The sequence below is a fragment of the Oryctolagus cuniculus genome, chromosome 3, assembly GCF_051225735.1.
Source record: "Oryctolagus cuniculus isolate XC-2025 breed Fujian yellow rabbit chromosome 3, ASM5122573v1, whole genome shotgun sequence".
NCBI classification, from domain to species: Eukaryota; Metazoa; Chordata; class Mammalia; order Lagomorpha; family Leporidae; genus Oryctolagus; species Oryctolagus cuniculus.
In genome coordinates, this window is record NC_142869.1 from 53438953 (window position 1) to 53461727 (window position 22775).

Sequence of the window (22775 nt, forward strand, 5' to 3'; positions counted from 1 at the left end):
TACACAAGGAGAGACTGAGAGAGAGAGACAGAGAGAGAGAGAGAGAGAGAGACAGAGAAGTCTTCCTTCCGCTGGTTCACTTCCCAATTGACTGCAACAGCTGGAGCTGCACAGATCTGAAGCCAGGAGCCTCCTCCAGGTCTTCCCAAGAAGGTGCAGGGGCCCAAGGACTTGGGCCATCCTCCAGTGCTTTCCTAGGCCATAGCAGAGAGCTGAAAAGGAAGTAGAGTAGCCAGGACTCAAAGTGGCGTCCATATTGGATGCCGACACTGCAGGCGGGGGCTCTACCCACTATGCACAACACCAGCCCCCTGTTTCTTTTTTATTATATAGTGAGTTCCCACTAAAATAAGATTTTATTTACTATGTATATAACACAAGTTTTTAAGAAAGGTTAGCTCCTTGCTTTTCCCTTTTAGGATATTCTTAGTAAGTCTCATGGTTTGTTTTTGTTTGTTTGTTTATTTGTTTGTTTTTTTTTCAAATTCATTTCAGGAGTGTTCTTCTCCCTTTTATTTTCCAATTCATGTTATACCACATACAAGAGTGTTCAAGGAAGCTCCTATTATGAAATTTTGTTCTTCAATGTTTCTGATGCCTTAGGCAATCTTATTTTTTTAAAAAACTTATTTATTTATTCAAAAGTCAGAGTTACACAGAAAGAGAAGAGACAAGGAGAGAGAGAGGGAGAGGTTTTCCATCCAATGGTTCACTCCCCAATTAGCCGCAACAACTGGAGCTGTGCCAATCTGAAGCCAGGAGCCAGGAGCTTCTCCTGGGTCTCCCACATGACTGCAGAGGCCCAAGGAATTAGGCCATTTTGTGCTGTTTTCCCAGGCCATAGCAGAGAGCTGGATCAGAAGTGGAGCAGCCAGGTCTCAAACCAGCGCCCATGTGGGACGCTGGCGCTTCAGGCCAGGGCATTAACCCACTGCACCACAGCGCCGGTCCCCTTAGACAGTCTTATTAACCAAATCATAATCTTTTGTACTTTATTTACCTCTTCCTTTTTTTTTTTTTTCAGAGAGCAGATATTCCTGTCTCTCAATAACAAATGTTCCTTCTCCCTGAAAGAAATGGTTAAAGTAGGATATCCTTCCACAGCCCAACTGGCACACCACCTCACACAGGAATAAAAGTTCTATTTAGGGGCTGGCGCTGTGGCACAGTGGGTTAATGCCCTGACCTGAAGCACTGGCATCCCATTATGGGCACCGGTTCTAGTCCCGGCTGCTCCTCTTCCAATCCAGCTCTCTGCTATGGCCTGGAATAGCAGTAGAAGATGGCCCAAATCCCTGGGCCCCTACATCCACATGGGAGACCTGGAGGAGGCTCTTGGCTCCTGGCTTCGGATTGGCGCAGCTCCAGCCATTGCGGCCATCTGGGGAGTGAACCAATGGATGGAAGACCTTCCTCTCTGACTCTGCCTCTCTCTGTAACTCTGTCTTTCAAATAAATAAAACGAATCTTTAAAAAAAAAAAAAAGGTTCCATTTGACTGTGGTATCATCAATACTTGTAGTGTTTAATTGAGAATCTTACCAGGAAAACAAATTTTTATTGTCTTTTGAATAAGTGTTTAAACTGTATACACTAAAGATTATAAAAAAATGAACAAAATCCAGAGGACTGAGAACAGCCAACATTTAACCATATGTGTTAAGGAGAAGGAAAGGGGAAGGGGTGGGATCATGGGGCTGCGATGGCCCTGGGAATAAGTAAGTTTCTCCCAGTCAAAACATGGGCACTTAGAACACAATTTCTTACAAGGTAGCAGGATGGAGAAAACCAGAATTCAAAGAATGCACATACCAAGGGTAAAGGCAATTCTATCCCTAATAGATTATCCTGACAAATACTAATCAACCTATGAAGGCTATAGTGGCTGCTGAAAGACCCTTTTATGGGGACATAAAACTGACACTGAGAAATAGCCATAATTAAGACTTGCTCTTCGATTTTTTATTCATTTGTTCAAGTAAAATATTAATTATACTAACTATTCAGATAACCTTCTTTCCCCCTTATTGTATCCCTATCTTTAATATTCTTGTGCATTGATAAATTGATAAAATATTTGCTATAGACAAATGAACAGATCAAAACAAAAGGATTAGGACACCAAGGATGGGTATTCTCACATCAAAAACCCTTATAATGCACTGTTTTCAGTTAACAAGGAAAAAAAGATCTATCCTTTCTTTTTACAGATTACTCTCTTGTGATCTTTTGGTTCTGAAAAGAATACAAAGAAGTAAAAAAATGACAGTATAATCATTAACCAAATCAAGTTTTCTGATATTTGAAAGAAAATTCTAAATTTCAGTATAAATTATTACACCTATGTGTCTCCAGTTTTGCCATCAAATTGTAATACTTCTGGATTTGTTAGCTGCTCTCCAGTTAGGTCTTGTGGAAGGAGACATAGATAACTTGCTGAGGGGAGTACATCGAGTTCAAACTCCCCAACCAACAACAATTGATGAAAATACACATGTTGAAGAAGATGGATACATTCAACAGAAGGAAATTGATTCAGAGGATGTCTGCTCTATTTGTCAAGAGGTATTTTTAGAGAAAAAGCTTCCTGTCACCTTTTGCAGGTAATGTATTTTCCCTTTGGATTCTAAAAATTTATGAAACATTATAATTTAACATGCTTGCTATTAATTACATTATGAGACATATTGATAAAGAAGGAAAAAGAAAGCTTTACTTACAGCCAATTTATGGTTAATCTGTGTTCTTTTGTTTCCTAACATGTTATAAGACATTCTGTTCTTACTCTAAATATTTGTAGATGTATTTTAAACATAAAAATTTTAACTCCATAATTATTCCTCTGATAATTTTCAAGTTTTTGTTTTGTTCACATGAATAAGTGCTATGGTAAATATTTACTTTGAAATTATAAAATTAATTTTAATGTTTCAAAATTTTATCTCTAACCTAAGCAGTTTAAAATTTCAGTTATGCACAAATCTTTGTTGAGAATCTCATATTCATACTATTTTGCATGGCAGTATAAATTTGGACTTAGAAAACTCAGGCAACCTCTTGCTATTAAAAGCTTTTTTCTTCTAATAATTTGCCAAATTTTTCATCCACGTTTTAGCTTTTCATGTGGCTATTTCTGTTGCACATTATAAAATTATTAGGCACTGCCTCAAATATTATTTTCAGCAGATAAATACACATATGTATTGGGTAACTTCTGGAAACATAAGATGGTACCCCTGCTCTCCAGTGAGGCATTTATTTAAAGAATAATAAGTAATTATTATAATTTTCCTTTGTGTTAATTAGGACTATTATCATTCTTACCTTACAAATGAAATCATTTTAATCATGTAAAATCTTTTACCATTTCATTGAAATGAAGAGAATTTATGTTTGAAATTCTGATATACTAGATTAAAGATGATAGATTGGATTGATAGATTGTGTATACAGTAGTGCATTTCTTTCTATTTTATGGGGAGTAAGGATGGTAGCACAAAAAACTTTATATTATATATATAAATATGAATATATAATACCATTTATAATGCATTCATATACAACTTATATACAAATGATAAACTTGAATTTTGTTTCTGATAGGTTTGGCTGTGGCAATAGTGTTCATATAAAATGCATGAAGATCTTAGCTAATTATCAGGACATGATATCAAATACTTCCATGTTGAAATGTCCTCTGTGCAGGAAAGGGTTTGCACCATTAAAACTTATTTTGGAGGAATTCAAAAACTCTAACAAATTTGTGACTGTATCTGAGAAAGAGCGACTAGATAAACACCTTGGGATCCCCTGTAACAATTGTAAACAATTTCCAATTGAGGGGAACTGTTACAAGTAAGTGTTATCAGTACAATGCTAAGAATGTATGCTTGTTTGGGGGTTTTCTAGGGTGTCTGTAAAGGGGGGGGTCTTCTGCTTTTGTTTTATAAAATAAAACAAATTCTTTTACTTTATATATTTTTTTTTAGTTTAGGAAATACTGAGGCCTGCAACACCAGGCCTTTAGCCTGGTTTCCTCCTCCGATCACATGTACCATGTTTGCATTATGTAACAGGTTATGTAGGATTTCTAGAGTGGTGATCTAACTCAGTCCAGTAACTCAAGAACCCCAATCATTTTACTGTCTTCACTTTCGCTAAAGAATTTGTCGCTCCCCCTCTTTGTGGAGGAACGACACAGGACCCTGTGCTGTTCTTTCATCTGCTCGGCCCTCCCCAGGTTTGCTGCTGGTTCTTCCCAGGTTGGCTACCGACCCTTCCACCTCTGTGGAAGGGCGGTTCCCCCTAGCCACTTTTCCCCACTTCCGCGGGGGAGCGGCACACCACCGGCCGGCTCTCTCGGGGGCTGCACAGGTGTTCCTTCAGATAGATGTTCCTCTTAGATGTTCCTGGTGCATGTTGTATCTCTCCTCCTTTATAGTCCTCTTCCACCAATCCCAACTCTGCTACCCACACGCCGAGTACGCTGCTCTCCTCCAATCAGGAGCAGGTCCTACAGTTTATTGGTTGAACTGGAGGCAGCTGTGTAGAAGCTGTTTCTCCCTTCTCAACGCCATATTGTGGGAGAGCAGATGCATAGAATAAGTCTTAATTCCAGTAACTTAGTCTAGTCCGAGTTGCTCCCCACAGATCCCCCTTTCTTTTTATTTTTTGGCGTTGATACGCGCCTGTCTTTGGTGCCCCGTGGCACACACTCTGCTCTGCTTGCTAGAGTTGCCCACAGGTGCTTACAAGCCCTATCAATCAGGCAAACCGAATCCGGGTCCTCTCTTCGCCATGTTGTGAGGAGGTTTTTAGGCGCTGATGCGTGCCTGTATTCGGTGCCCTGCAGCTCATGCTGTACTCTGCTAGAACTGCTTGCAGGTGCTTACAAGCCCTATCAATCAGGCAAACCAAATCCAAGCCTTCTCATTGCCGTATTGTGGGGAGACTTATTGGTGTTGATAACGTGCCTGTCTTCAGTGACCTGCAGCCGCCCACAGGTGCTTATCGTCTTACTAATAAGGCAGACCGAATCCAAGCTCTCTCATTGCCATGTTGTGGGGAGGCCTTATTTTTCTCTATTTCTCTATCTCCGGGCATTCCTATTTCTCCCATTTTACTTCTATCTTCCAGCATTCCTATTTCTCTCATTTTACTTCTAAACTTCTGTTTCTCTTATCCCTGCGGCATCCCGGCGCCCGCCCCGAGGCTGCTTCTCGGCGCCTCGCCCCGCGGCGGGTTCCCAGCTCTGCACCGCTTCAGCCTGCGCTTCTCTCATCTGCGCGGCTTCCTGGCGCCCGCCCTGCGGCGGGCTCCCGGCTCTGCGCGGCTGGGCTTCGCACGCTCCGCGGTCTCCATGCCCTTCGCGCCTGCATCACGGCCTTCGCGCCCGCACCACGGCCTTCGCACCAGCCCCGCGTTCCCTATCTATTCACGCCCCGTGCTCTCTGCATGCAGTGGCTTCCGCGAATCACACAGTGTAGCTCACGTTTCTGCCACTGGCATTCAGTCCAAGTTCCCCGGACTAACCTGGCGAATTCCAACCTGGCGGCCCACGTCTCTGCCTCTGGTTCCAGATTTTCGCCTTTTGCTCCCCGGGCTGACTTGAAGAATTCCAAGCTGGCTTACGTCTCCGCCTCAGCCTGCACTCGCGGCTTCATCTTCCCTAACATTTTTCTCTACCCACTATGTTTCCCTAAGTTTTCTTCCAACAATATTCCTCCCTCATTTCTCCTGGCCTCTCCCCACAGTCCGTATCCAAGTCTAAGTTTCTTATAGGTTTCACTTTCACTTTCAACCTGCAGTCCGTATCTGAGTCTAAGTTTCTTTTTGCTTTCACTTTAAATCCTAACTTCTTTCCCACAGTCCATATCCAAGTCTATGCCTAGGCTTTCGATAGCTTCTTCCGGCACCTTTTCTGTCCAGCTTTTCCCTAGGCTCTTTGCTAGTCTCTCTCTCCGGTATTTTCCACTTCTTCCCGTTTCTTCCCTCCTAAGTTTCCTATCCGAGTCACGGCACCATTATGTCGCTCCCCCTCTTCGTGGAGGAACGACACAGGACCCTGTGCTGTTCTTTCATCTGCTCGGCCCTCCCCGGGTTTGCTGCTGGTTCTTCCCAGGTTGGCTACCGACCCTTCCACCTCCGTGGAAGGGCGGTTCCCCCTAGCCACTTTTCCCCACTTCCGCAGGGCAGCGGCACACCACCGGCCAGCTCTCTCGGGGGCTGCACAGGTGTTCCTTCAGATAGATGTTCCTCTTAGATGTTCCTGGTGCATGTTGTATCTCTCCTCCTTTATAGTCCTCTTCCACAAATCCCAACTCTGCTACTCACACACCGAGTACGCTGCTCTCCTCCAATCAGGAGTAGGTCCTACAGTTTATTGGTTGAACTGGAGGCAGCTGTGTAGAAGCTGTTTCTCCCTTCTCAGTGCCATATTGTGGGAGAGCAGATGCATAGAATAAGTCTTAATTCCAGTAACTTAGTCTAGTCCGAGTTGCTACCCACAGAATTGGCTCTTTGTTCCAGTATATGTTGAGTTTGAGGTAGCTCTCCTTCCTAAAAGCTCTGGACACAGGCTTTTATTGCTTAAGTGTAGATGAGTTTCAAAGCTCAAAACTCTATGGATTTCTTACCCCGTCACTTTCTTGGAACCACCAATGAGATCTTTGCCAAAAAGTTGCAGACTGAGCCAGAGGAAATTGACTAAATTAAATTATCGCATCCAATTTCCCCTATTACAAGTTTCAGTGAGTCCGTTTTGTTTCCTTATCTTGTACCTCTACATTAACAACAAAAACAAGATACCCATTAGAGCAATTTTCACTACTTTTGTGAGTAAACCCCCAAATTTCCCACAATAAAACAACAATTAATTGCTATACCTGTGAAAGTGTGTTTTCTTTTCTTCTTCTTTTTTTTTATTTTATTTATTTGAAAGTCAGAGTTATAGACAGAGGTAGAGACAGAGAGCTCTTCCATCTGCTGGTTCACTCTCTAGATGGCCGCAATGGCCAGAGCTGTGCTCAACCGAAGCCAGGAGCCAGGAGCCTCCTCCGGGTCTCCCACATAGGTGCAGGGGCCTTGGGCCATCCTCCACTGCCATCCCAGGCCACAGCAGAGAGTTGGATGGGAAGTGAAGCAGCCAAGACTAGATCTGGTGCCCATATGGGTTGCCAGTGCCTCAGGCCAGGGCTTTCACCCACTGCACCACAGTGCCGGCCCCAAAAGTGTGTTTTCTTAATTAAAATTTTAAGTTAGTGCTAAATTAAAATGTAAGTATCTTATTTCCATCTTTGTTAAAATTTTCTCTTAAATGCTTCATTATACTTTCATTGTTCCTGGAATTATATTTTGATGAACCCAAGTTAAATTATATATGGATTTTTAAAATTCTGTCATAAAACCATGAAACTATTTTATCATCCCACAAAGCAAATGATACCTTATTTGAATTTTGTCCTCTGTTTCCTATATGTGTCACTATGAAGAAAATTAATTGTTAACAAAAAAAAAAAGTCTCTTGGAAAATGATTGGCCAGAAAAGGCTCTAAAGGAGCATCCCAACCTCAGGAAAAAATATAGAATGTTTATTTGCATTTCACAAGAAGTATTCAACTAATGGCAGGAATGTTAGATAAAGAAGGTTCTAAAATGAAGAAGGACTTGATCTTAAGTATTAGCAGCCATTTGGAGGGCAATACAAATGTTCTCTAGAGAGTTCAATAGTAACAGGTAAGGGCTAAAGTCAGATGTGAAAGATTGGCCTTGTACACTTGTTGGAAGGAACAAGTGTAGCAGACAAGGGCATTCAAGGGCCAAAGTATAAAATTCTCACTCCTTACAATCATATATTATTTTTATTTAATTCAGTCTTTAAAATATTGAACCATTTTTCAATGAGTAATAATTGTATATATTTATGAGCTACAGTGCAACATTTCCCCCCATTTGTCATTAATTTATGATTGGAGACTTGGAGCTCTTCTTTATTTTCTCAGAAAATAAAGTATTGATTATTGTGAATTATAGTCACCCTAATCTTTCTGTTGCTTTCTATCCTTACAGATTATTCATCCTGTTACCCCTCTGAAAATACATTCTCCACTGTTTTTCCCAGTGCTTTACATTGTACTTTAATAATGTTGTCTCTTCTTATCTCTTCTCCTTATGGATACGGCTATTAATTATATTTACAAGTCAAAAAATCCATTTGCAACACTTTTGACTCTATCATCCTCTCATTCCCTCAGAAAATGACACTTCAAATATCAGCCTGAAAAACTATTTCCAATAATTAGGAATAGATTGAATAGGAGACAAGATAAACTAGACAATATCTCAGTACCTACTTCATTAGAGTTTCACAAATAGCTACTTCATCTTTTAAAAAAATCAATTCAAAAAATTTCAGATTTATGTTAAAATAGAATCAGAGATTCTTAATAATTTATAGTCTAACATATGTTGGTATGTTGAATAAATTGTACTATTTCTCTGACCAAACCATTGATCTTATTAAGAATCTTCCTTGTATGTATAAATAGCAATAATGAATTAAAAAGGGAGGGAACTATCCAACATGGGAAGTGGGATACACAGCAGACTCATAGAACGGCAGATGTCCTAAACAGCACTCTGGCCTCAGAATCAGCCCTTAAGGCAGTCAGATCTGGCTGAAGAGCCCATGAGAGTATTTTAGGTGTGGAAAGCCAAGACACTCTGGAAAAAAAAAAAAAAAAAAAAAAAAAAAACTTAAATGAAAGATCTCTGCCAGTGAGATCCCAGTGGAAAGAATGGGCCATCAAAGAAGTAGGTACCTTTCTCTGAAGGGAGGAGAGAACTTCCACTTTGACTATGACCTTGTCTAAATAAGATCAAAGTCAGAGAACTCAAGAGGCTTCCATAGCCTTGGAAATTCATGACTAGAGCCTAGGGAGATTTCTGATGCAACAGTGTCAAATTGTTAATTCAACAACAGGAGTCACTGTGTACTTACTCCTCATGTGGGATCTCTGTCCTTAATATGTTGTACAATGTGAATTAATGCTATAACTAGTACTCAAATAGTATTTTACACTTTATGTTCTCTGTGGGTGGAAACTGATGAAATCTTTACTTAATATATACTAAATTGATCTTCTGTATATAAAGATAATTGAAAATCTTGATGTGAATGGAATGGCAGAGGGAGCGGGAAATGGGAGGGTTGCAGGTGGGAGGGAAGTTACGGGGCGGGGAAAGCCATTTTAATCCATAAACTGGGGGCAGAGCCAAGATGGCGGAATAGTGAGGGTGCACACCGATAGTCCGGGAAAATTTAGTTTAATAAAAGTGGAGTTACGGTAGCCTCCGAAAAAGGATCAGGAAAAAATTGCAGAGGAAACTCTTCCGGATCTAGTGGCTGTGACTCGGAGGACCTACTGGGAGAGCAAGGTCACCCACCGCACGGAAGCTGAGCCGCGAGAGCCACAGGGTCTGCGTGCCAGTGCAGGAAGGGGAGTGGATGTCACACAAACACCAGTGGGGAGAGCAGGGACGCCCAGGGCTCCGAGTCCACACATCGGCACTGGAAGGGGAGGTGAGTTCAGTAACCCAAGACATTGGCGGGGAAACAGCGGTCAGAATATAGAGGGGAGCGGGAAAGTTCACCATACTGACTACAGGAGAGAAGGAAAAAAGGACGGGGGGTTCTGGTACAGACGAGTTTCTCTCTCCGCCAACCTTGCAAAGGCGAGCAAGACACAAAGAGCAGGCCCCACTCTGGATTTACATAACAACAGGGGAGAGCTAAGGAACTGAGTCGCTACAATTCAGTAGCCTAGGCAAACCAGTGGGAGTCCAGAGGAGAAACAGAGCCTGCACAGACTCTTTGGGTAGAAGCCAGAGATCGGAAGCTAAATACCATCAATTCTGCACAGCCGTGTGGTGCGGTATTACTTACCTCCTGAATAAATAAATAAAATAAAATAAAATAAAATAAATAAATAAATAAATAAATAAAAAGAGAGAGATTTGCCACGCATAACCTGAGGGTGTCACCTTTGCACACCCGTAACCTGGAAAAACCAAGCAGAGCTCTCAGGCCACACCCATCTCAAGTCTCCAAGGTTCCTCCAACAGCAGGCAGTCCACTTAACACATAGTATAAAATAAAAATAAATAAATAAATAAATAAAAACGCACAGTGACGAAAGAAGAATTAACTATGCCAAGCAATAAACACAGAAATCGAGGGAACAAGATCAATGATGACACTATGATGCCTCCAAATAAACAAAACACCCCAAGCCAAATGATGAAGATGATGAGATAGAAGAAATGCAAGATACGGATTTCAAAAAATTTATGATAAGAACATTTAGAAGTTTACAAAAGCAAATCCTTGAACTACAGAAATCCTTATTGGACAAGATTGAAAATCTCTCTCGTGAAAATGAAATTTTAAGGAAGAATCAAAATGAAATGCAGAAACTAGTAGAACAGGAAAGTGTGATAGTGAAGAGAAATCAAAATGAAATGAAGAGCTCAATAGATCAAATGACAAACACATTAGAGAGCCTTAAAAACAGAATGGGTGAAGCAGAAGAGAGAATATCGGACTTAGAAGATAGAGCACAGGAAAACATACAGTCAAACCAAAGAAAAGAAGAGGAAATTAGAAATCTAAAAAATATTGTTGGGAATCTACAGGATACTATTAAAAAAAACCAACATTTGAGTTCTAGGAGTTCCTGAAGGCATGGACAGAGAGAAAGGATTAGAAGGCATTTTTAGTGAGATACTAGCAGAGAACTTTCCGGGTTTGGAGAAGGACAGAGAAACAAGCTCATAGAACCCCTAGTAAACATGACCAAAAGAGATCGTTATCAACGACAAGTTGTAATCAAACTCACCACAGTGAAACATAAAGAAAAGATCCTAAAATGTGCAAGAGAGAAACGTCAGATTACTCTCAGAGGATCTCCAATTAGACTCACAGCAGACTTCTCATCAGAAACACGACAGGCTAGGAGGGAATGGCGAGACATAGCACAGGTGCTAAGAGAGAAAAATTGCCAACCCAGAATATTATATCCTGCTAAGCTCTCATTTGTGAATGAAGGTGAAATAAAGACCTTTCATAGCAAACAGAAATTGAAAGACTTTGCGGCCACTCGTCCGGCCCTGCAAAAGATACTTAAAGATGTGCTACACTCAGAAACACAGAAACACGGCCATCAATATGAAAGAAGGTAAAGGAAGAAAACCTACCAGTAAAAGAGCATGGGAAGCTCAAAGCATATACTAGAAAATATCTCCGGGAAAATGTCAGGGCAAAGTCACTACGTATCAATAGTCACATTAAACGTTAATGGACATAACTCTCCAGTTAAAAGACGCTGATTGGCTGATTGGCTCAAGGAATAAAATCCAACTATTTGTTGCCTACAAGAAACACATCTCTCTAACAAAGATACATGCAGACTGAAAGTGAAAGGTTGGAAAAAGATATTCCATGCCAACAGAAACCAAAAAAAAAGCAAGTGTAGCCATATTAATATCAGACAAAATAAACTTTAATACAAAAACTGTTAAGAGAGACAACGAGGGGCACTATATAATGATTAAGGGTTCAATTCAACAGGAAGATGTAACTATTATAAATGTATATGCACCTAATTACAGGGCACGGGTCTATTTAAAAGATATGTTAAGGGACTTAAAGGGAGATTTAGATTCCAATACAATAGTACTGGGGGAATTGACTACTCCACTCTCAGAAATAGACAGATCATCCGGACAGAAGATCAACAAGGAAACAGCAGATTTAATCGATACTATTGCCCAAATGGATCTAACAGATATCTACAGAACTTTCAATCCTACATCTACAGACTTTGCATTCTTCTCAGCAGTGCATGGAACCTTCTCTAGGATTGATCACATACTAGGCCATAAAGCAAGTCTCAGCAAATTTAAAAGAATTAGAATCATACCATGCAACTTCTCAGACCACAGCAGAATGAAGCAGGAAATTAGCAACTCAGGAAACCCCAGAAAGTATGCAAACACATGGAGACTGAACAACATGCTCCTGAATGAACACTGGGTCATTCAAGAAATCAAAAGAGAAATCAAAAACTTTCTGGAAGTAAATGAAGACAACAGCACAACATATCAAAACTTATGGGATACAGCAAAAGCAGTATTGAGAGGCAAGTTTATAGCAATAGGTGCATACATCAAGAAATTGGAAAGGTACCAAATAAATGAGCTTTCAGTGCATCTCAAGGACCTAGAAAAACTGCAGCAAACCAAACCCAAATCTAGTAGGAGAAGAGAAATAATTAAAAACAGAGAAGAAATTAACAGGATTGAATCCAAAAAAAAATTACAAAAAAATCAGCCAAGCGAGGAGCTGGTTTTTTGAAAAAATAAACAAAATTGACACCCCATTGGCCCAACTAACTAAAAAAGAAGAGAAAGGACACAAATCAATAAAATCAGAGATGAAAAAGGAAACGTAACAACAGACACCACAGAAATAAAAAGAATCATCAGAAATTACTACAAGGACCTGTATGCCAGCAAACAGGAAAACCTATCAGAAATGGATAGATTCCTGGACACATGCAATCTACCAAAATTGAACCATGAAGACATAGAAAACCTAAACAGACCCATAACGGAAACAGAAATTGAAACAGTCATAAAGGCCCTCCCAACAAAGAAAAGCCCAGGACCAGATGGATTCACCGCTGAATTCTACCAGACATTTAAAGAAGAACTAATCCCATTTCTTCTCAAACTATTCAGAACAATCGAAAAAGAGGGAATCCTCCCAAATTCTTTCTATGAAGCCAGCATCACATTAATCCCAAAGGCAGAGAAAGATGCAACACTGAAAGAAAATTATAGACCAATATCCCTGATGAACATAGACGCAAAAATCCTCAATAAAATTCTGGCCAATAGAATACAACAACACATCAGGAAAATCATCCACCCAGACCAAGTGGGATTCATCCCTGGTATGCAGGGATGGTTCAACATTCGCAAATCAATCAATGTGATTCACCACATTAACAGACTACAGAAGAAAAATCATATGATTATCTCAATAGATGCAGAGAAAGCATTCGATAAAATTCAACACCCTTTCATGATGAAAACTCTAAGCAAATTGGGTATAGAAGGAACATTCTTCAATATAATCAAAGCAAATTATAAAAAACCCACAGCCAGCATCCTATTGAATGGGGAAAAGTTGGAAGCATTTCCACTGAGATCTGGCACCAGAAAGGGATGCCCACTCTCACCACTGCTATTTAACATAGTTCTGGAAGTTTTAGCCAGAGCCATCAGACAAGAAAAAGAAATTAAAGGAATACAAATTGAGAAGGAAGAAGTCAAACTATCCCTCTTTGCAGACGATATGATTCTTTACTTAGAGGATCCAAAGAACTCTACTAAGAGACTATTGGAACTCATAGAGGAGTTTGGCAAAGTGGCAGGATATAAAATCAATGCACAAAAATCAACAGCCTTTGTATACACAAGCAATGCCATGACTGAGAAAGAACTGCTAGGATCAATCCCATTCACAATAGCTACAAAAACAATCAAATACCTTGGAATAAACTTAACCAAGGATGTTAAAGATCTCTACAATGAGAATTACAAAATCTTAAAGAAAGAAATAGAAGAGGATACCAAAAAACGGAAAAATCTTCCATGCTCATGGATTGGAAGAATCAACATCATCAAAAAGTGCATTCTCCCAAAAGCAAATTATACATTCAATGCAATTCCAATCAAGATACCAAAGACCTTCTTCTCAGATCTAGAAAAAATGATGCTGAAATTCATATGGAGGCACAAGAGACCTCGAATAGCTAAGGCAATCTTGTACAACAAAAACAAAGCTGGAGGCATCACAATACCAGATTTCAGGACATACTACAGGGCAGTTGTAATCAAAACAGCATGGTACTGGTACAGAAACAGATGGATAGACCAATGGAACAGAATTGAAACACCAGAAATCAACCCAAACATCTACAGCCAACTCATATTTGATCAAGGATCTACAACCAATTCCTGGAGCAAGGACAGTCTATTCAATAAATGGTGCTGGGAAAACTGGATTTCCACGTGCAGAAGCATGAAGCAAGATCCCTACCTTTCACCTTACACAAAAATTCACTCAACATGGATTAAAGACCTAAATGTACGACCTGATACCATCAAGTTATTAGAGAACATTGGAGAAACCCTTCAAGATATTTGCACAGGCAAAGAGTTTCTGGAAAAGACCCGGGAGGCACAGGCAGTCAAAGCCAAAATCAACTATTGGGATTGCATCAAATTGAGAAGTTTCTGTACTGCAAAAGAAACAGTCAGGAAAGTGAAGAGACAACCGTCAGAATGGGAAAATATATTTGCAAACTATGCTACAGATAAAGGGTTAATAACCAGAATCTACAAAGAGATCAAGAAACTCCACAACAACAAAATAAACAACCCACTTAAGAGATGGGCCAAGGACCTCAATAGACATTGTTCAAAAGAGGAAATCCAAATGGCCAACAGACACATGAAAAAATGTTCAAGATCACTAGCAATCAGGGAAATGCAAATCAAAACCACAATGAGGTTTCACCTCACCCCGGTTAGAATGGCTCACACACAGAAATCTACCAACAACAGATGCTGGAGAGGGTGTGGGGAAAAAGGGACACTAACCCACTGTTGGTGGGAATGCAAACTGGTCAAGCCACTATGGAAGTCAGTCCGGAGAGTCCTCAGAAACCTGAATATAACCCTAGCGTTCGACCCAGCCATCCCACTCCTTGGGATTTACCCAAAGGAATTTAAATTGGCAAACAAAAAAGCGGTCTGCATCCTAATGTTTGTCGCAGCACAATTCACAATAGCCAAGACATGGAACCAACCTAAATGCCCATCAATGGTAGACTGGATAAAGAAATTATGGGATATGTATTCTTTAGAATACTATACCGCAGTAAGAAACAATGAAATCCAGTCATTTGCAACAAAATGGAGGAATCTGGAACACATCATGCTGAGTGAAGTAAGCCAGTCCCAAAGGGACAAATACCATATGTTCTCCCTGATCGGTGACAACTGACTGAACACCAAAAAGGAAACCTCCTGAAGTGAAATGGACACTATGGGAAACGGTGACTTGATCAGCATACCCCTGACTGTTAATGAACAACTTAATACATTATCCCTCCTAGTAGTTTTTGTTGTCTGTTCTACTTAATATGACTGGTTTAATTCTGTAATTAATACACAGTTATTCTTAAGTGTTGAAAATTAACTGAAATGTGATCCCTGTTAAACATAAGAGTGGGAATAAGAGAGGGAAGAGATGTACAATTTGGGACATGCTCAAGCTGACTTTCCCCAAATGGTAGAGTTAGAAACATACCAGGGGACTCCAATTCAATCCCATCAAGGTGGCATGTACCAATGCCATCTCACTAGTCCAAGTGATCAATTTCAGTTCACAATTGATCATAATGAAAGGACTAAGAGTCAAAGGGAACACATAAACAAGTCTAGTACCTGCTAACACTAACCGATAGAATAAATAAAGGGGAGAGTGATCCAACATGGGAAGCGAGATACTCAGCAGACTCATAGAATGGCAGATGTCCTAAACAGCACTCTGGCCTCAGAATCAGCCCTAAAGGCATTCGGATCTGGCTGAAATGCCCATGAGAGTATTTCAGGCATGGAAAGCCAAGACACTCTGGCAAAAGAAAAAAAAAAGACCTAAATGAAAGATCTCTGTGAGTGAGATCCCAGTGGAAAGAACAGGTCTTCAAAGAAGGAGGTACCTTTCTCTGAAGGGAGGAGAGAACCTCCACTTTGATTATGACCTTGTCCAAACAAGATAAGAGTCGGTGAACTCAAAAGGCTTCCATAGCCTTGGAAACTCATGACTGGTGCATAGGGAGATTACTGATGCCATAAACAGGAGTGTCAATTTGTAAAGTCAACAACAGGAATCACTGTGCACTTACTCCTCATGTAGGATCTCTGTCCTTAATGTGCTGTACATTGAGATTTAATGCTATAACAAGTACTCAAGCAGTATATTTCACTTTGTGTTTCTAAGGGGGTGCAAACTGTTGAAATCTTTACTTAATGTATACTAAACTGATCTTCTGTAAAAAAAAAAAAAAAAAAAAAAAAAAGAAAGAAAGAAAGAAATTATCAATTCCCAACTTGACTCTCACTGGGATTAAACATGACAATAGGTCTGATCTGATTTCATCATCATTTAAAAAATCATCTATTATTTTTCACTTTATGTTTCTGTGTGGGAGCAAACTGTTGAAATCTTTACTTAATGTATGCTAAACTGATCTTCTGTATATAAAGAGAATCGAAAATGAATCTTGGTGTGAATGGAAGGGGAGAGGGAGTGGGAAAGGGGAGGGTTGCGGGTGGGAGGGACGTTATGGGGGGGAAGCCATTGTAATCCATAAGCTGTACTTTGGAAATTTATATTCATTAAATAAAAGTTAAAAATAAATAAATAAATAAATAAAAATAAAAAAATAAGAAAATATTTCTTACTGGGCCGCCCATGGCTCACTTGGTTAATCGTCCGCCTGTGGCACCAGGCATCCTAATAGGCTTAGTTCTAGTCCCCGTTGCTCCTCTTCCAGTCCAGCTCTCTGCTAAAAAAAAAAAAAAAAAAAAATCCATAAACTGTACTTTGTAAAATTACATTTACTAAATAAAAGTTTAAAAAAATTATCATTTGCTTCTAAGATGTCTGAAGGACATATTTTCCCAGATTTCTTATAAAATAATTTAAATTTGAATCTTTGATAACTTGAAAAAGAAAATACATTTATATTACTGCTCCTGCAAATATTATTTATTTGGTGAATTCTGTTCTAAGTAAACTATAATCCCTTGCTGTGCCAAAATGTTTATAAATGATATAAACTTAAGGTTGAGTTTTGTGAAAAATAAAGTGCTTTGTAAAATTGATTAGCAGCTTTTATTTAGACTCTTTATATATTTGCTTTTTACTTTCTGTCGGGGAAAAGATGGAAGGTAATATAATTATTCGATCTCCACAAATAAGTCGAACCTTAGGGATAAATCTATCCAAGATAAAATATCTCTGCAATAAATATTATAAAATATCGATGAAATAAATAATCAATGACATACAAAAAATGGAAAGACTTCTTTGATAATGGATTGGAAGAATTAATATCATTAAAATGTCTATACTACCTAAAGCAACCTATAGATTCAATGAAATTCCTAGCAAAAAATCAAACACATTCATTACATAATTAGAAAATATAGTGCTAAAATTCATAAGGAATGACAAAAGAGAAAATAGCCAAAGCAATCTTGAGCAGAAGAAATCCATCAGTTTTAAGTGAATTAGTTTTTAAGATCAGTGCTTCTTAACAGAAACAACTTGTACAAAAATTTGTCACAGAATTTTGAGACCCATTAAAACAAAATTTAATGAGAAAAAAAAGAAATCAACCTGGAAGTATTACAACATCTGACTGCTACAAAAATTTATAGAAATTAAAACACATTATTGGGATAAAAATGGACACATAGATCAATAGAATATATATATATAATATATATATATATATATTCAGCTAATTTTTGCCAGAAGTGCCCAGCCCATATATTGGAGAAAGGATAATCCCTTCCATAAATGATGCAGGCAAAACTGGATGTATATATGAAAAAGAAAAAAATTAGATCCTTACCTCTTACCATAAACAAAAATCAATTCAAGAAGGGTCAAAGACCTAAAGTTAAGACTTAAGAATATGAAGCCGCTGGAAGAAAATTTAGGGGAAACATTTCAAGACATTGATGTAGGTGATGACTTCTTGGATAAGACCCCCAAAGCACAAGAAACAAAAAGAAAACTAGGTAAATGGTATTAAATCAAGCTCAGAAGCTTCTAAATAGTAAAGGAAACAATCAAAAGAATGAAGAGACAGCAAAAGTGATGGGGAAAAAATCTGCAAACTACCTCTCTGATGAAGGATTAATGTCCAGAGAATATCAGCAACTCTAAAAACAAAAAACCACCAGTCAATTTCAGAAATGTGCAAAGAACTGAGTAGACAGTTCTCAAAAGAAGAAAAACAAATAACCAATAAATAAATGAAAAAAAATGCTCACCATCACAGTGCATCAGAGAAATGAAAATCAAAACTATAACCTCACCCCCGCAGAATGCCTTTTATCCAAAAGACAGAGAGTAACAAATTCTGGTGAGGAAGTAGAGAAAGAGGAACCCTTACAAACTGTTGGTGGGATTGTAAATTAGTACAGCCACTGTGGAAAACCCTATGGAGATTTTTTATTCCTGGAAATAGATTTGCCATGTGATCCAGCAATCCCACTAGTGAATATGTACCAGAAGGACATGAACACACTGTATCAAAGAGATAGCTGCACCACCATGTTTATAGGAGCACTGTTCCCAATGCCAAAATATGGAATCAACCAAGGGGTCCATCATCAGATGAGTGCATAAAGAGAACGTGATACACATACACATACACATACAGAATAATATTATTCAGCTATAAAAAGAATGAAATTCTGTATTTGCATCAAAATGGCTGAACTGAAAGACATCATATTGAATGAAATAAGCCTGACACTGAAAGAGAAATACCACATTTTCTCCCTTATATGTGAGGACTAATTTTTAAAATTAAAATTAAAAATTAATATTAAAAAATAAAAATATATCTGTGTACCAATATTGCTAAAAATACAGTTTTATCAAATTTTGTTTTATATCTTTTTCAAACTAATTGTTAAGAATGATATACTACTATAGATGTAATGATCTGTGGTTATTTTAAAATTTACTGTATATCATTTGATTGTTCAGAACCTTTACCTACATGCCTACTGAACTATGGTCTTTTATTTTTTACTTGTTGTACTATTTAGTGGAACATTAAGCCTTTGATTATAATAAAAATAAAAAATGTTATCTTGGGCCAACATTGTAGCTTAGTGGGTTAAGCCACTGCCTGCATCACTAGCATTCCATATGGGTGCCAGTTTATGTCCTGACTGCTCCACTTATGATCCAGCTCCTTGCTAATAAACCTGGCAAAGCACAAGTATTATAAGTACTTGGGCCCCTGACCCTGTGGAATACCCAGATGAAGTTCTTGGCTTTGGCCTGACCTAGCCCTGACTACTGAAGCTATTTGGGGAGAGAACCAACATATGGAAGACCTTTCTCTCTGTCTTTCCCTTTCTGTCTGTAACTCTGAATTTCAAATAAATAAATGAATATTTTTTAAATGTTATCTCAAAACTTAGAGAGAAAGGAAGGAGGAAAACAAAGATTATTATATTTTTAGAATTTTATCTGTCAACATCATGAAATCCATTCCCTTTATATTACAATAAAAATTGTCAAAAAATGTGTTACTAAGTGTAATTATTGGAAAGAAACACTGGATAATCAAATACCAATATCTAATAGTCTTTAAATCCTATAAGAGTTTAGATTAAAAATGAAAGCTAAGATAGTCTGGAAAGGCATTTAGAGGGAGCATATGGTAGGCAAATTAATGGCCTCTCAAACACGTCCACATCATTTTACCCAGAACTTAGGTTACTTGTTAGGTTACTTGCTAAATTACTTGTTAGGTTACTTGTCATAAGGAAATTAAAGTTGCAGATGAACTGAAGTTTCTATAGATAAAGAGGTTATCTTAGACTATCTCAATAAGCCCTGGGTAGTTACAAGGATTCTTAAAAGAGGAAGAGTAAAGCAAACAATCGAGAAAAATATGTGAAGAAAGGCAGAGATGCACTACACTGCTTTCTTAGAAGATGGAGGAAGGGGCTACAAGTTGACAAATTTAGATGATGGGAAAGGGGGGGCAGTGGATTCTCACCTAGAGCCTTCACAAAGTAATACAGCCCCCCAACACCTTGATTTTAGCCCCTTACAGTCATGTCAGACTTCCACCCACCAGAACTATAAAATAATAAATTGGTATTGTTTAAGCTGATTAGTTTACTATAATTTTTTACTGCAGCAATCTGAAACTAATGCACATTGCAGGCACACAGGTTTCTAGTCACGGTCGAGGCACCGGATTCTGTGCCGGTTACCCCTCTTCCAGGCCAGCTCTGTGCTGTGGCCCGGGGAGTGCAGTGGAGGATGGCCCAGGTCCTTGGGCCCTGCACCCGCATGGGAGACCAGGAGAAGCACCAGCTGCAGCGGCCATTGTGGGGGTGAACCAACAGAAAAGGAAGACCTTTCTCTCTGTCTATCTCTCTCACTGTCCACTCTGCCTGTCAAAAAAGAAAAAGAAAAAGAACTTTGCCATGTTTTCATAGTTCTCTGAAAAGTTTGGTCAGAAATTTTCAACCAAAACTATGATAATAATTGGATTTTTTGTTCTTGTATGCTTTGTTGTTTGAAATTTTTAGGTGTTCCAAATGTGTGGAATATCACTTATGCCAGGAATGTTTTGATAACTGTTGCCATCATTCTCATACTTTTACATTTCGTGAGGTACAGTATCCTTAGTCCTGTTGTAAAAATAACTATGTGCAAACCTAAGAAGAATAGATAACACTCTGGAATGGAACTGATTATTTTTTAATAGAAACTTAATATTTTTAGGAAAAGCTTGTTTTATAGGGATGCACAAAACAACCAGCATGTACACTGGTAATTTACAAAATCCATCACAGTAACAAACACTTTAAAAAGAATTATAGCCATCCAATTTAAAAATTAGTTTTAAAAACTCTAACATTGCAAATTGGCTTATCATAAGTATCTTATACTAACAATAATGAAACATGGAATTTTACTGAAATCATGTGAACAGAACATTTAAAATGTAACTCCCGGGGCCAGCACTGTGGAATAGCACTTCCAATCTAGCTCTCTGCTATGGCCTGAGAAAGCAGTAGAGGATGGCCCAAGCCCTTGGGCCCCTGCACCTGTGTGGGAGACCTGGAAGAAGCTCCTGGCTCCTGGCTTCGCATTGGCCCAGCTTGGGCTGTTGCAGCCATTTGGGGAGTCAACGAGCGGATGAAAGACCTCCCTCTCTCTGTTTCTGCCTCTGCCTTTCAAATAAATAAATAAAGCTTTAAAAAAAATCTCCTGATGCTAAATAATAACACTACTTTGTTACTATATAAGAACATAAAACCTATATAATTATCATTACTAACATTATCTTGAAAAGTGATGTCATTTTAGTGGCTGCAAAATAGCACATGAGACACACTCATAATTTGTAAATTCTACGATGTGGTAAAAATAAGTATGCTTATATTTATGAGTATTCACATTATTATGTTATTAATGTGAAGCCTATTAATTTTAAATAATGAAATAAAAATTTCAATGATTTGCAATGTAACATCTACTTTTCACCTGTTACAGAAGAGAAACCAAAAATGGAGATCACTAGAAAAAAGATCAGATGTTGTAAAATACACAACTATTAAAAATGAGGTAGAAGAGAAGATGCCGCAGTTTCAAGAAAAGAAAGGGTGAGATTTTCTGTAAAGTTTACATTTCTTGTATGACATGGAATTTTTAAATAATTTTTTAGTTCAAATAAGTTCTCTTCATTCCTTTATTTATTAAATATTGAGAGTGGTATATTTTCTGGGTGACACTGTATCATGCAAGTAAACAGCAAGACTCTGAGTCACACTGCCTGAATCCTATCCTAGTACAGACACTGTCTGAGTTTTGGGCTAGTTACATCACTTCTGCCTGTCACATTTTCCTCATCTTTTTTTTTTATTTTTGGACAGGTAGAGTTATAGACAGAGAAAGAGAGACAGAGAGGATAGAGAGAAAGGTCTTCCTTCCATTGGTTCACTCCCCAAATGGCCACCACAGCCAGCGCTGCGCCGATCCGAAGTCAGGAGTCAGGTGCTCCCTCCTGGTCTCCCATGTGGGTGCAGGGCCCAAGCACTTGGGCCATCCTCCACTGCACTCCCGGGCCACAGCAGAGAGCTGGATTGGAAGAGGAGCTGCCAGGACTAGAACCCGGCACCCATATGGGATGCCAGTGCCACAGGTGGAGGATTAACCAAGTGAACCATGGCACCAGCCCCATTTTTTTTTTATTTGACAGATGGAGTTATAGACAGAGAGAGAGAGACAGAGAGGACAGAGAGAAAGGTCCTCATCTTTAAGATATGAATAATTATTGTAAAATAACCTCATGAGAATCTTTTATATATGACATGAATTAATATATACAATAAATATTCATGCTATGTTTATCATTAATTATTCAAGAGATTGAACTAGTTATTAGAGTAGTTTCCTGATCAGATAAATGTAAAATTAAAGTGACATAAGTTATATAAAGAAAAAAATACAAGGGTTGGGGTGGGCATTTGGCCTAGCGATTAAGATGCCAATTTAGATAACTGCATACCACGTTGAAGTGCCTTGGTTTAAGTCCTGGCTCTGCTCACAATTCAGGCTTCCTGCTAAAGTGTACCTGGTAGGCAACAAACAGGTGATAAGTATTTTGGTCTGTGTCACCCATGCGGGAGACCCAGATTGAGTTCCTGATACAGTCCTGGCCATTGCAGGCATTTAGGGAGTGGGCCAGGGATGCAAGCTGTGTCCATCTGTCTCTCTGCATCTCAAATAAAGTTTTAAGAAAGAAAAATACAAGGTAATTTGCTATTTGTTTTTGAAATAGTTGTACTCTAGGAGAAGAAAGTCTTGTT

At 38.8% G+C, this 22775-nt stretch overlaps 1 protein-coding gene across 1 annotated transcript in view; it reads left to right on the forward strand.

Annotated features, from left to right (window-relative positions):
* The window catches only part of ZSWIM2 (zinc finger SWIM-type containing 2), a 34604-nt gene that overhangs the window by 6403 nt on the left and 5426 nt on the right, over positions 1–22775 (forward strand). The window contains exons 4-7 of the mRNA XM_089329027.1: positions 2392–2602; positions 3603–3854; positions 20490–20574; positions 21460–21569. Of these exons, the coding sequence (XP_089185153.1) occupies positions 2392–2602; positions 3603–3854; positions 20490–20574; positions 21460–21569 (658 nt within the window). The remainder of the gene's footprint in view (positions 1–2391; positions 2603–3602; positions 3855–20489; positions 20575–21459; positions 21570–22775) is intronic.